The sequence below is a fragment of the Scleropages formosus genome, chromosome 10 (assembly GCF_900964775.1).
Source record: "Scleropages formosus chromosome 10, fSclFor1.1, whole genome shotgun sequence".
In the NCBI taxonomy this organism is placed as follows: Eukaryota; Metazoa; Chordata; class Actinopteri; order Osteoglossiformes; family Osteoglossidae; genus Scleropages; species Scleropages formosus.
In genome coordinates, this window is record NC_041815.1 from 15,976,926 (window position 1) to 15,990,756 (window position 13,831).

The window sequence follows — 13,831 nt, forward strand, 5'->3', positions numbered from 1 at the left end:
ACATATCTGCTGCACGTATGAATGAAACACTCACAGCGTACACCCAGATCAGGGCTTGTGGTTCATTGGGGGGTTCCGGAGCAGAGTACAGTTTCGTCCCTCTTGTTGTCACAGCAAACGCAGGTTCCTTAAAGGGCTTGGCACTACCAACACTTTGCTTAGCAAACTCCTTACGCTATAGTGATTTTCACTGTATAAGTCCAGTCTTTAAATTCCATAACTGCACTGAGGCTGTTCAACGTACTCATTGCCTACATTTGATCTGGTAATGCCAAAGGATTACCATTGCAGTATAGTACAATCTGGAATGAATACTAGAAGAACAGCCCTAGTATTACAAACACCACAGAGCAAGAGATCAGGCAGTATTTCTGTCCTAAGAGTAGTTCTAAAAATAAGGCTTCTTTGATGTTCAGATGTGTGACCCTCTGTGGAAGGTGCAAAATGGAGTTGGATGAACACTTGGGATGAGAACTCATATTGTTCTGGTGTGATTGCATACAAGCACCTTGTCCCCTGCTGCATCGGCAGTACTCCTGCAAGGGGAAATGCAGGTTGAGCCGTGTCTCATTCAAGTAAATATTAATGTCTTTTGACCTGAGACTCCCTGGTCCCAAAAAAGTCCCAAATGGGTGTATCAAAGCAGGCAGACAGACAGGGGACCCTGGAACGAAGGGACTGTAGGTGGCAAAGCAGACCAGCCTCATGGGCTGATAGTTGTATGAGACCATACATGACTTATCTTACTCCCTGGTCAGGCCTTCAAGCAGACAAGGAGCAGCACCAGTTTGAAAAACCAATTAATAAAATGAGCAACATGTAGTTCTGGAACAAGACTTTCTTAGAAGGGGGATTGCCATTGTACCCTCAGACAAGGCAGTTTAAGCTCTACTATAAAACATTACCAAAATGGCCAGCTGTGTAAAAGCAGAAGCCAAACTGCAGAGCTGTGCAGTTTTTTAGAATCATTTGCACTGTTACGCACTTAAGCTTTTCAAAAACCTGAACAGAGCTACTTGGACACTTAACTTATTTGTTCATTATCTAGCTGTTTGCTTTGTGTGATTCTTTCATTCTTGAAGAAGATTCAAGTGGGGGGGGGGGCGCTATGGGGTTACAGCTGTCCCTCCAGTACCTGGTTCATGTAGAACTGAGTGTTATTTCTGCAGTGGTTTTATGAAGAATTTCTTGGTAGCCAGCTAATGAGGCTTTGTAATTTTTTTTCCCCCCCATTTTTTTTTTTGCCAGTAAGATGTTTCAGTTTTTAAAATATATGGCGTTTAAACAAGGAATATTATGAGATTACAGAGGTGTGTGTCTGTGAGAATATCTGATTGTTATATACTTTGTCCCATAATTAGTAAAAATACAACCTTGTATTTGCAGTGTCTTACCACAGAGGATATCAGACACACACAGACTTGGGCAATGCAGAACCTACCCTGGAGTAAGGAGGGCTTCTGGTGATAGCAGATATATACTTGTCCTGGAGCTTTGAGCCATCAGCATGCTTCACAGTGCGGTACCTGTTCTGCTCCCTCTAGAAGAAATCTGTGTGCCTAACCCTGGATGAACCCTAGGACAGAAGCAGGATGGTGGTGGCTTCACCAGGAGTCCTCACACCCAAGGGTGCAGGGCATTCATGGGCATTGAAAGCACTCACTTTTTCCAATTGTCTCTTGCAGTACAACCTCATGCTGAACACTGAAGTGAGATATACGCACATCTAACACACACACACAGCATCTCACCTCGCATGTGTTCCTCTGTCTTCGTCCTTCCTTTAATAATGTGATTTTTTTTTTTTTGGGCCACAACCTATCTAGAGTGGTTGGTGGGACAGATGAGCTTGCTTTTACCAACCAGTGCTAGCTGAAACCTGTTCAGCAGCTGGGTGCATATGTGTAGACAGCTATACAGCATTTACCAGACCCCCATGTTTCTGACCTCTGCCAACAGATCCAGAAATGCCACCTTTTGTACTTGCAATCGAATGGGATTTAATGCTCATTGCAACCACCCCTATTCCTATTATCTATACCCAAATACTCAACCTTTTACTATTGGCTAGGCTGCAGTAGAATGAGGTGATGACCCGCTTGCTTCCCCTCTTCCCTGCTAACAACTAGAAGTTGTCTGCAACAGATGTAGAGGTAGTGCTATAGAATATGTACACCTGGTGACCAATAGCCATGTTAGACTGCAGTGGTGAAGTAACCATTGAGGATATCTTATTAAAAGTTAACATTACTAGTACACAAGTCTAATGGCAATAAACTTTGAACATAACTGAAATAAACAAGGAAATAATTTACTGAGAAAATGTTTTGTCAAACATTCTGCACATTTGACACATTTTAAGATTCAGCTGTGCCAACAGTAGAATGTTGTCTTTTGCCAAGGCAATGATCAGATTGCCCCTCTGCCCTGCCCACTACACCACCACCTGTTTCTGTAATCATTCAGGTCAGCCTGGCCAAAGATTTTTCCCACTCAGTGAACTTGTAAGAAAGCTCTTCATGCCAGGACTCATAACACAATGGGATCAATTCACCGTGTTAATGTTTAACAAGCTACTGCTGCCACCATCTAAGCTTCATCCAATTTCACTACTGGATGTCTTGGCAAGCTGTCATATGCTGCACATGGCTTTGCTGCTTAGTACTTATCTGCACAGGGAGCCTCAGCTCTACCTGGTGGCTAGTGACAGTGTTGAGTCTGAGTACATATGTGTGTGTGCGCCTTCTGATGTTCTAGACACTTTTGGGGGGGGGGGGGCGGAGAGAAGAGAGGAAAAAAAAAAAAAAAAAAAAAAAAAAAAAGTGGTCAGCTTTTTACAAATGAACTTTCAAACATTTTAAACTAAAACTTTTCCCTTGTGCACAAATATCCCACAGTAAGTTCAGCACTACTGCAAAAGCATCTGAAGGTGAAATGAGTTTGAAAATATAGAAGGGGTGAACTAGCCTCTTAAGAATACTTCATATTTGATTACAGGAAATTCTGCACCTTTGATTGTGATGTAAAAATGGGGGCTGCAAGTCAATTTCCATTAACCCCCCCCCCCACACAAAAAATTAGGACAAGGTCAGATATGAAAATTAGGTGAATCAGAGGGAAAGGCTTTAAGGGTGGTGGTACCCACAAAAGTACCCAATGCATGAATCTAAAAGTCCTTTCTTACATTGCTTCTGTTAAGGAAATGGTGCACACTGATATAACTTGTACAAAACTTCCAGAAACTGACAAAGGAGAAGGAAATGCATAAAGAATAAGGTCCTGTTGTAACTGAAGTGATCAAAGTTGCATTTTGTGTTGCTCTCCTTCCGAAACCATGTATCAAACATCACAGGTGGGAAGCAACAGGAAAATGTAGCAGATTATTTACAGGATATCCATTAAGGGAGAACAAGTTTAATACTTTATGCCATTAAGATACTAGAATGGTCAAATTCTTATGATTTGTGGGGGGGGCAGGGAGTCTGTCCTGACCATGGTTTTATGTCTTTGAGGCTAGTGTTCTGCAGTAAATATCCTGTACACCAGACAACTGCCATTTCAGACACATTTCAGACCTGCTGTTTATGAAGTAATTTTATTTGTAACATTTAACTTCAGCCTCCAGAAAACCCAAATTACACAGAGGAAGATCAGGAGGAAGAACATACCAGCTACTGAGAGTACAATCAGCACAAGAGGTCCCTCCTCACCTGTAGGGAGAAAATTTAGCAGCAAAGGATAACATTAAAGGTATTCTCTGTATTTGAATATCATTTATTCTACATGTAAGAGGAACAACCATCATTTTCACACATTAACATGACTGATTTATTCACATGACCATTGTACTACCCAAGGCTGTGATGGTGTTGAGCCTATCCAGGAAGCAGAGAAGAAGAATCATGGTACACCCTGGATGGCATAATAGTCCATCACAAGTCAATCTGTCTGACAGAGTTACTAATTCATATGAAATCTGTCTGGTTAATGGGTGAAAGCCATATGACATGGCAAGAACATGTCAAGTCTGTACAGACTGAGGAGGATTCAAACCCACACTTGATCACACAGACAAGGCACTGAAGTACCAACCCTACCTACTATGCTGCCCAAATTTGTAAATCTCAACTGTAAGTACTCAGTTGCAGCATCCCCACCCTTTGAAAAAACCAGGAAGGCAGCTAGCCTGTTCTGAAAAATCCATTATTTGGTCCAGTTATTGCCTCCAAGGAGTGTAATTTACCCAATAGTGTTCCAGTGGACAGAATCTCAGGGAAAAGCTGGATTAACCCTGATGTCAACAGGAATTCCTCTGTGATCTCAGACCCAAAGCTTCGCCCTGGCATTAAACCAGCATGTGATCAGATATGCATCATTAACGGCACAGAACACATGCAGAAACACACACAGCCAACCCTCTTCAGTGAGAGCTCACCTTTTCTCTGTTTGTCAACATTACACTGACTTTTGCAGCGCCTATCACTGGTGACAATTTCCAGGTCACAGATAACCACATTGCAGTGAATATAGATCTAATGCGAGTGAGTAAAAAAAAAAAAAAAAAAAAAAAAAAAAAAAAAAAAAGAAAAAAAAAGTCAGTCCACAGGAGTCATCTGAATACCTGATTTTTCAAAAATACACAAAGAAATTAGGTCAGTACAGAACCCACAGATTTTTTTTAACAAACATTTTACACTCATAGTTCCAAGTAGTTATTATACTCACGGAGTGGTTTAGCAGCTCTCTTGAGTTGGAGTTGACAAAAGCAAAAGTTCTCATTTCAAAGTGTTTGTAGTGCTGGGGAAATCGTATCCTGCTGCTGAGTTCCACCTTATGAAAGACAGTCTTATATTCATCCTCGTCCACCTCACAGCTACAAAACAAGAATTTTTGTCAGGGGTAACTTTCCATACAACAAACTTTGCAGTGAGCTAAAACAGTCCTATAGGTCAAAGATTGTTATGCAGATTCTTTGCATTTAAAGCACTAGAACAGCAAAAAATCTATATAGACATACAAATAAAAACTGCAGGGAGACTTGTTTCATGTTACCCATCTTTGATGAGGAACCAACTGTGGGAGTGTGTAGGCTCTGGGGTGGGGGAGGCCCAGCAGTCCCGAAGGTAGAGCTCAATCTGAGGGTCACTGCTCTCCACTCCAACTTCCACCAGCACCGGTTCCCGCAGCAGTCTTGTCACAGGGAACTCATCTGGCCTGAAAGGTGTTGAGAAAGTCCAGTCTGTGTGCAAAGAAGGAAAGTAGCAGACCTCAGTGTTTCAGCAAGATGTACAAAATAGCTGCAGTGCAAAAAAAAAAAAAAAAAAAAAAAAAAACAACACACACCTTTCATGATCTCCAAATGGAGCTGGAAGTTTCCTTGGGCATGGGGGGCATTTTTTGTCTTTTCCAAAGCAATTACCCCAGGGTTTCTGTAGCGACATACCAGAGTGGACCTGTGCATAACATGAAGGAAGTAGAGCAGATCAGTCTGTAAAACATTACTGCACATAAAGGGGATCCAGACAGAGGTTCTATAATTTCCTCCCTTTGAAAAGGCACTCCACAATGATTATATTTAAGTCATGAAAAGAGACCTTGAACATTTAGTAGACGAAGTATTAGTATGTTGGTAGTTAACAGTTCTATTTCACCCATCCACTTGAAGAAAAGAGGAAGGCTTTAAGTTACTTACTGATATATTTGCTTTTCTTGCCTTATGCCTGTGTTAAAGCACGCTGTCACTAGATGAGAAGAGCGCTATATGAAAATAAGTTGAACTTACTCAAATTTCAAGTATTCTGGGGCAAACTTGCCCAGTGACTTTACATTGGAGATCTTATTTTCATATTCAACAACATTATCCTGCACCTGAAACAGAGACAGCAAATATAGTGAGCCAATCTCATTTGGTCTTACAGTACTGAAGTGTAACTATGTTTTAGACCCTTTGGTCTATGTAAAAGGCTAAAATGGCCAAAAAATGGGTTTAGTTTGGGGGGGGGGGGGGGAGTGAGGGGGACCCTCATAGGACTACCACATGAAACTCGGAGTAATGCATCTCACAGACCTTCTTGACTGTTCCACAGGAGCTGACTGAAAAAATGAAAGAGACATTGGGTCTGGAAACCTCAGAAGGTTTGCAGGTGGGATCCAGCAGAGTGAGAAGCTCTGGTTGCACAGTAGGGGAGGAGATGAGCCGCAGACCCCTTGCGTGGACTACACCTTCTGCTGAACATGCTGGAAAAAACAGGAGAACAAAGCATAGAGATGCATTTTGAAATCATGACTTTTGCAGGTTGGTGGAAGCAGAGGTTAAGAGTTACCCAATTTGAAGGAGAGAATCCATTCTTTTAAAAGTGCAACAACACAGCAGTCCATGTCAACTATTTAGCCGTTACACATTCAAACAGCTGGGTTAATTACCATAACGAAGTATTAATGCTAAACCCAACTAAATATTACCATTAAAATCATTTGCTAACATTTTAAATCCTAAAGTGACACCATCCAGTAGAGGTTAAAAATACAGTACTTGTGTACATAACTCTCATACCAACACAGCATACCGATATGAGGAATAACTTTAGTTTGTTGCAGCAAATCTGTGCCTCAGAATTAGTTTACAGAGAGGAACTGAAAAAGCTAGGGTATATGAAAAGCGTAATATTAAAATCCAAGATGTTATCCACTCAGAAATGGCAACATCTGCATAGCTGACATTTGTTTGCAAAGGGGAAACCCACAAGGGTCATGTAGTAACACTGTCATGAAGGCTTGGGAAGTGGGTCAGTTATACCAGTGAGTGCTCCATTTACTAAGACTGACTGAACAAGGCTGGCAGAAGTGCTATTTAAATCTTACTCAGCTCTTGAGCAGGAAGAAAAGGACAGGCATGTTGGGCTGACACCTTCACCTCCCCACTTATCTGATCCCGAAAGGATACACCCAGAACCAGACTTCGCCGCTCCTCGCTCACACTCTGAAACCAGACAGAAACAAAGTTGGCAGACAAACATAAGTATCCCACTCCCCACAAACCTTGGAATTCAAAGCAAGTTACAGGGACCTCTCTGGAAATAATGTGTGGTGTATGTCAATTTTGAACCTCTTGAACTGTTCAGAACCATCTAAATCCTTGAGAATCTTTAAAAAGCTAAATCAGAAGCAGAAAGGCAATACAAAAGACATAAAACAGTGTATTTCAACTATTTTTGGAAACAGGACTCAGCACCTGCAGCTGGTGTAGCTTATAGGGTAACCAAGACTGGCTTTGCCAAATTAGAACTTCCTCCTGGTATTCAAAAGGGATCCTCACTTGCACATGTACCTGGTATCATCCTGTGAGTCAATGCATTCATACTCTTGGCACACCTCTACATTCAGATTCAATAACCAATTCTAAAACCATCCCTTTCCCAAACCTTACTCTATCAGTGATAGTTTAAAAAGGACTGCACATCTATACACATGTATTCATTTTGCAGATGCTAATCCAGTATTTATACAACACCTTTTACGGTAGGTGACCTGCAATACCAGAGATACTACAGTAAACTACCTACAATCATTGACCTATATACACACACAGCAGAACAATGAAAACACATACACATGCTAAGAGCAATGTGAAACTCACTGATTCACCTACACAATGTGTCTTTGGAACATGGGAAGAAACAAGAGCACTCAAGGGAAACTCAAGCAGACATAGGGAGAACATTCAAATGGCACAGCTAGCCATTTTTTGAGCCCACCTGCCAGGAACTGTGACTCACCAGGACTTCTCATTGTGCAACCTATAGAATTTCATGAAGTCATAACACCATTTCATCCCAGCATTAGTTGGGGTGGGTGAAGGAAACATGCTGCACTTTCACACAAAGTTACAATAATCTTGCATTCCATCATTTACAACTGCGTTATTTTTTAATGGCAATGATAATCCCACTTGATGGCTCACATGGCAAGAGATTTTGTAAAGCTGACAGACTGCAAAGTGGAATAATAATTCTAAAGACTACCATTATTACATTTATTCATTTAGCAGCCTCTTTTCTCCAAAGCGATGTACATCTCAGAAATCCAATTTGTGCATGACATTAGGAGAAAGACACAGTTGCAGATGTGATTCTAAGTGAACTTAGTTTCTTTCCACTTTATGCACTGATGTTCATTGCACGAGTAGGTGCATAAAACTCAGAACAGACGATTCCGATATGATTATTGCTCCAACCTGCTCCAGTAAAACACTCCAGATAAATGAAAAATCAAGACCAATTAAAAATGGTATTAAATCATCAGATGTTTGGAAAACGGGACATCCGACGAACAAATATGGCAGGTGAGCATACAGAACTTCATAGTCCTGTTCTTAATTCTAACCTTGTGGAGAAGATCAGGAGCATCACTACTGATGCACAGCTGGAAGGGTTTCAAGGAGTCTCTCATTGAGTGCTGTTGCTCGGCTCGCCATTCATTTGTGAAGGGGGAATCCCAGATGTAGAGCATCCACAGGTGAGCTGCATTTCCCTGTGTGATGTTGAAACACACACTCTGGTCCTGGCAGTAGCCCTCCAGACCTGGAAGAACTAGAAGTACATGAATAGAAAAAAATTCACATGTTCAACTTTATGATAGATTAAGAAAACCATATTAGTGTCAGTCTTCAGCAATAAAGTATGGTAGGGCCAACCAATGTCTTCACGGACGTGTCTGTAGACCGCTCCTTCCATGATCAGCTCTTCACCATCTGGACTGAGGAAGATCAGTACCGGTGTTATGGTGTACTGGGAGCTGAGGCCACCAAGATACTAGGAAGTGAGGAACATATAAGAAACCATGTTCTTGGACAATGTTACAACTTCAACCACATTTACAGTGTCACCGGCTACTAGCAATATTTAGGAGGTCATAAATTTGAAGTAGTAGAAACATAAGTTGAAATAGCTCTGACAAAGGGTTGTCTAACCTTCCATGGGGTCACCTTGCCTCCAAAGGGGGAAAAAACTGAGACATGGTAGGAGTCATTTCCAGGCACTGTGTGTGTCTGTAGCCCACCCAAACGGTCACCAGGTCTTTGGAAAAGCATCCCATCCACCGATGTAGCACTCAGAGAGTAGGATGCTGGCACAGGTCCATATGTCACATTGAAGCCATCTTCAACTATTGACACTAAAGAGATTAATCATAATAGGTCTCTTAAACCCCCACTGTGGACCAAGGCAGGTAGTGACTTTTGCCAGGAAAAACAACTTATTGACAAGGGACCTGTGAAGACTGGGTCCTGGTGTTGGGGATGACAGGAGTGAGGTGGAATATGAATGACCTCTCGGCTATGCTGCAATCCTTCTTTAAGTCCCCACAGAAGGACCAGGGCCAGACGATGTTTATTCACCCCAGAGTCATCTTCGTTATACTGCAGGAAGCAGCAATGAAAAATATTGTCTTTGATTTCTTGGTCTCAGGGCCCCATTGTCTATACAGGAGTTTAAATTCTTGTGGCCTACTCAGCCTTTAAATAACTTCCACATCTATTAATTTAGCTGGACAACTGGTTGATGCTGCAGCCCACCAGAACCCTTTTCTGTAATTTGAATTTTCCCCACTCACCCTGTTTAGCAAGGGGTTGGTCCTTGTAGCAAAGGAGACCTTGGCACCTTGTGTCCCAAGTGAGATTTTATACCCCTTGGAGACTGCATCTTCCTCTGAGAGTGTGACCCCATCAAGTTGTATTCTGATTGCATAGTCCTCCACTCTCTCCATAAGACTTGGAAGCCAAAGGTTGGCTGTAGACACTACCACATCCCCTTCTTGGCACATCAGCTGTACTGAATACAGAACAAAGGGCTACTTACACAGAGGAACAAAAGAAATGCCCATCAGTTTGTTACTTTGCCTGCCATCAGGTATAAACTATAGAAATGGTACATCTTTAAGTTCAGATTAAAATCTCTCTTATATGATCAAGTAGAGTGGTGACCTTTATCTGTACAGTCACCTGTTGTGTTGATTGGGTAAAATAAAAGCCTACAAACATACCAACTGGGCACTGAGCGCTCAGATCATACTCTGTGTTGAAGACATCCTGCAGCTTAACCACAAAAGTATGCTCCACTGACAGAAAGCCATTTGAATCCTGTTCAGAAAAGAAAGTTTAAGGCCTGAAAAAGCACAGCATTTGAATGTGTGCATCTGCTTTATGTAATATAGTGAGGGGAGAATTTTTTTTTTTTTTTTTTTTTTTAAAAAAAAAAAAAACCCCTTTGCCTAAAAGATGTTGGTAGGAAATCAGCTGTGCTGATGTAATTTGAGAAAAAGCTATTCCCTCACCCTTATTGAGACAATTGGACTGCTGAGAGGAACCCGCAAAGTGATCCGACCTACTGAACGGTCGACACGCAACTGTAGGCCTTGATAAGAAATCCATTTCCGATCCTGGGTCATGATGGTACCATTCTGGTTCCGAATCTCAAAAATCAGTGAACTCTTTCCACTTGCAATCTGCATTGTGACATGTCCAAATTATGCAGTGCAATATTCTTCCTTACAGTGCCTTTACACAATGCTTTCTAAACATAAAGCAATCAGTCCTACACTAATGGGTTGGTAAAGAGCTCATGAGTCATACCTTAGTGTCATACAATGACACATCAACTGTGTGGGATACCTAAAGAGGAAGCAGTACAATAAATTTACCATATAGATTTACACATCATCCATTTCACATTGAAACATCTCACCTGCATGCCAATCTTCTACTTTTCTAAATTTTTTTTTGGTTTAGTTCCCCCCCCAGATTTACAATGCTTTAGCTTGCTTTAATCTTAAAGATAAGGCCACTATGAAGTATAATAAATTTTGTTAATAGATAACTGCCAAAATGCATAAAGAATTGATCCATATCAAACATACACAGAGACCTTTAAACTATGGTGAAGCTCTACCTCAGTGTAGGCCTCCTCACACACCAGTTTGCGCCCACTGCTTGGCTTATAGGGACAGGAGAAGTACACATGGTCAGTGGTCTCAGACCAGGAGAGATTTAAGGGCACATACTTCACACCTACAGAGAGCCGCAGACGTCTGCTTTCACGCTGTAGGAAATGGAAACAGGAGAGTGGTCAGTGACCCTGCAGAACGTGTTGCTAATAACAACAGGAATGTACATTTGAGTATGAAACAACAGGATGCACTGGTGCAGCAAAGACAAGCAGATAAACTATGAATGTAAATTAAAACAATTCTTATTTAAAGCATTGAAAACACCATTCACAGACAAAAAGACCAGAAATGAAATGGTCTGTATAGCTACTTTATGACAGACTGACATCCCATCCAAGAGATTCCCCTCCTAGCCTAGTGATTCCAGGATAGAGGCTGGACCACCACAACTGTAAGTGGTTAATGAGAGTGACGGAGCATATAGCTATTAATTCTGTGCAAAATGTACATTCTACACACAGAAGGGACAAAGTGTGCCAGGCATTATAGCACCAGAGTTTCTTTTCACATGAATCCCTCAGGTGACTACAGCACTTACTGGCGGCACTCAGGTGTATGTAGGGCCACTCCTTACCTGTAAGTACATGTGGCAGGCTGTAAGGGAGGCCCACAGCTCCAGTCCTCCACTGTAGTTCTCCAGCTGTTTGTAACCACATCTGGCACTCATTGAGGGGGAGAGAACATGCGACTTGCCCCTGCGGTCTATTTACAGAGAAACCACAGTTATCCGTTTAGAGATTGCTGACCCCAGCGCAATTCCGCGCCAGAAGCGCGCGCTCCGAGCCCGCGCACCTCGCACGAGTAGCGTCACGTTGTTGAGCTCCACGAAGGGCCTCGAGATGCGCACCCGGAGAGCGTCGCTGAGGCAGCGCGCGTCGATGTGCTCTGTGGTGGAAATCAGGCTCACAACTTTAGCACACATATCTGCATGTCTGTGCAATTCATACGTATATATGACTCTTAATTATGCTCATAAATACTGATTATGAATTTTCTTGTCATCACTAGCATTTATAATAGGCTGCTCTTTGATGGTTATAAAGTAAATAAGATATTACCGAAAAGTCGAAGGCCTTCGACTTCGTTAACAATGATGTAACTCGCGAACATGATGGTTCTAAAAATATAAACTACAAACATCGGGTTCATTAAAGACGAAAATACTTAACACTTTATTGTCAAAAAAAAGTACCTACAACTTTTTTTAACCTTTAAAACGGATTCCTTCACTGAAGCCCATTTTTATTGGTTAAAGAAAAAAGTGATTTCTCATTCACGCTATCGCCGCTGATCACCTGTCACAAATTTCTGATTAGCGATTAATTACTCGGTCTTAGTGATAACTAAAATTGATTAAATGGTAATTCAAGGGTTCTTGGTGACACAGCAGGTCCCTCTCTGTGAAACATCTGGCGAAAAGCACAGGGTTGAACTAATCGTCAAAGTTAACGCCTGACTCGTAGTTGTTAACACTTTGCAGAACGAACTAAAACTAAGTGTAAATTAAAAATACAGTGAAAAACAAATGTTTTGCTGCAGTTCGACTGCCTGTGTGGTAACACATGCCATGCGCTGCGGCACGAGCCACGTCAGTTTAACTTTCTGTGCGTCAAGAAAAGTACCGGTTTTAAAAGCTGTATTGCTTGTAGCAGTAGGAAGAGTTTATAAGTTTTATATGAAAATCCCACCTCACACCTGCCGCGGCACTGGGACCTGTCAGCTACTGGGTAATTAAACACAGTTAAGTTAAAAAGTAAAAAATGTTGATTAGCGTGAGTGTGTAATTACCTCGTGTACGTACGTCCTTCTATAGCAAACGTGGACTTTTAATTCTTTTTTTTTTTAACCTCGTTACGGACACGTTTATTTGTAGGGTACAACACCAACTTCAAAACAGGAGTACGACGCTGACAAGATGGACAGTAAAAGAACTAAAACGAGCTTAATCCCAGAGGTGTGGAAACTTGGTTTACTTACTGTAATGCAATGCCATTGGCAATGGTCAACATATTTTCTGGATAAGTGTAGTATTATTATTGGGTCATTTTTCCAACTGGAGTCAGTGCTGCTCTTTACTACTGGAATACTCTGAATATTAGTAATCGGTTAATACTTAAATATATATTTTTAACCTCTACGAGTATGCCTCAAATAAACGTATGATGACGTATTGCATTCTTTAGGGTCTTGGAAGCTAATGCTAATGCTGAGGCAATAATACTACAAGAAATATGGGGGTTTCCCCGCTCCCCTTGTGCTGTATTGAATATATTGAGCTAAGACAAATCAGCTTGTTATTGTGCAGTGATCTGTAGTTACTGCGGTGATTCAACTTCGTGCTGTTCGATAACTGTATATAGGGGGAACAAGCATCCCTGCACTGTAAAAGGTCTCCTGCAGAAAAGAACACCTCCTCTATTAAACTGCCTGCTTTGAATATTGCTGGAAGTTTCGAAGCTATGCTTCAAGGTAAGCTGTGCATGCCACACAAAATGCTGAACATATAGTTAGATATTTATAATTTTGTTTGCTCTCTGCATGCTGTTTCTTGATATTGAAATTGTCTAAATTTTTGTGTTTGTGAATAACAGATGCAAAAGAAGAAGTTGATATGTTGTTTTCAAAGTATGCGGATGTCATGAGGTGAGTGAGACCATTTTTTAAGTTGGTTCAGCTTAGTTTTTTGTATGCAGGTTTTGAGTAAGGATTTTTGTCAAAAGTCAATATTTCATAAGCTTCAAAGTATTAAGCACATACTTGGAATTAATGTTGTAGACTACTTCTGTATAATTGTTGTAGTCCACTGCTGCCTTAATTGTCTTGATACTTA

At 41.3% G+C, this 13,831-nt stretch overlaps 1 protein-coding gene and 1 long non-coding RNA gene across 2 annotated transcripts; one reads left to right on the forward strand and one right to left on the reverse strand.

Annotated features, from left to right (window-relative positions):
- Window positions 1–3,582: 3,582 nt before the first annotated feature.
- Window positions 3,583–12,127, reverse strand: LOC108928700 (uncharacterized). Its single transcript, XM_018742759.1, has 21 exons — window positions 12,060–12,127; window positions 11,794–11,886; window positions 11,576–11,703; window positions 10,944–11,093; window positions 10,628–10,666; window positions 10,330–10,500; window positions 10,039–10,135; window positions 9,610–9,827; window positions 9,268–9,415; window positions 8,969–9,171; window positions 8,693–8,810; window positions 8,383–8,588; window positions 6,862–6,979; window positions 6,068–6,237; window positions 5,783–5,868; window positions 5,344–5,453; window positions 5,053–5,239; window positions 4,726–4,873; window positions 4,436–4,532; window positions 4,244–4,339; window positions 3,583–3,710 (listed from the first exon to the last, which is right to left on the reverse strand). The coding sequence occupies exons 1-21, from the start codon at window positions 12,109–12,111 to the stop codon at window positions 3,583–3,585; spliced, it is 2,763 nt and encodes a 920-aa protein (XP_018598275.1). The 5' UTR covers window positions 12,112–12,127.
- A 276-nt stretch (window positions 12,128–12,403) lies between these two features.
- Window positions 12,404–13,400, forward strand: LOC108928701 (uncharacterized). Its single transcript, XR_001965687.2, has 3 exons — window positions 12,404–12,728; window positions 12,875–12,955; window positions 13,362–13,400. It is a non-coding gene; the product is annotated as an uncharacterized LOC108928701 (long non-coding RNA).
- Window positions 13,401–13,831: the final 431 nt, after the last annotated feature.

Coding starts and splice junctions, on each gene's coding strand:
- LOC108928700 (XM_018742759.1), bottom strand. CDS start 12,111: ATGTTCGCGAGTTACATCATTGTTAACGAAGTCGAAGGCCTTCGACTT. Junction 6,980..8,382: donor CTCCTGATCTTCTCCACAAG/GTTAGAATTAAG, acceptor GTCTGGTTTCAG/AGTGTGAGCGAGGAGCGGCG. Junction 4,533..4,725: donor GAGAGCTGCTAAACCACTCC/GTGAGTATAATA, acceptor CACTCGCATTAG/ATCTATATTCACTGCAATGT.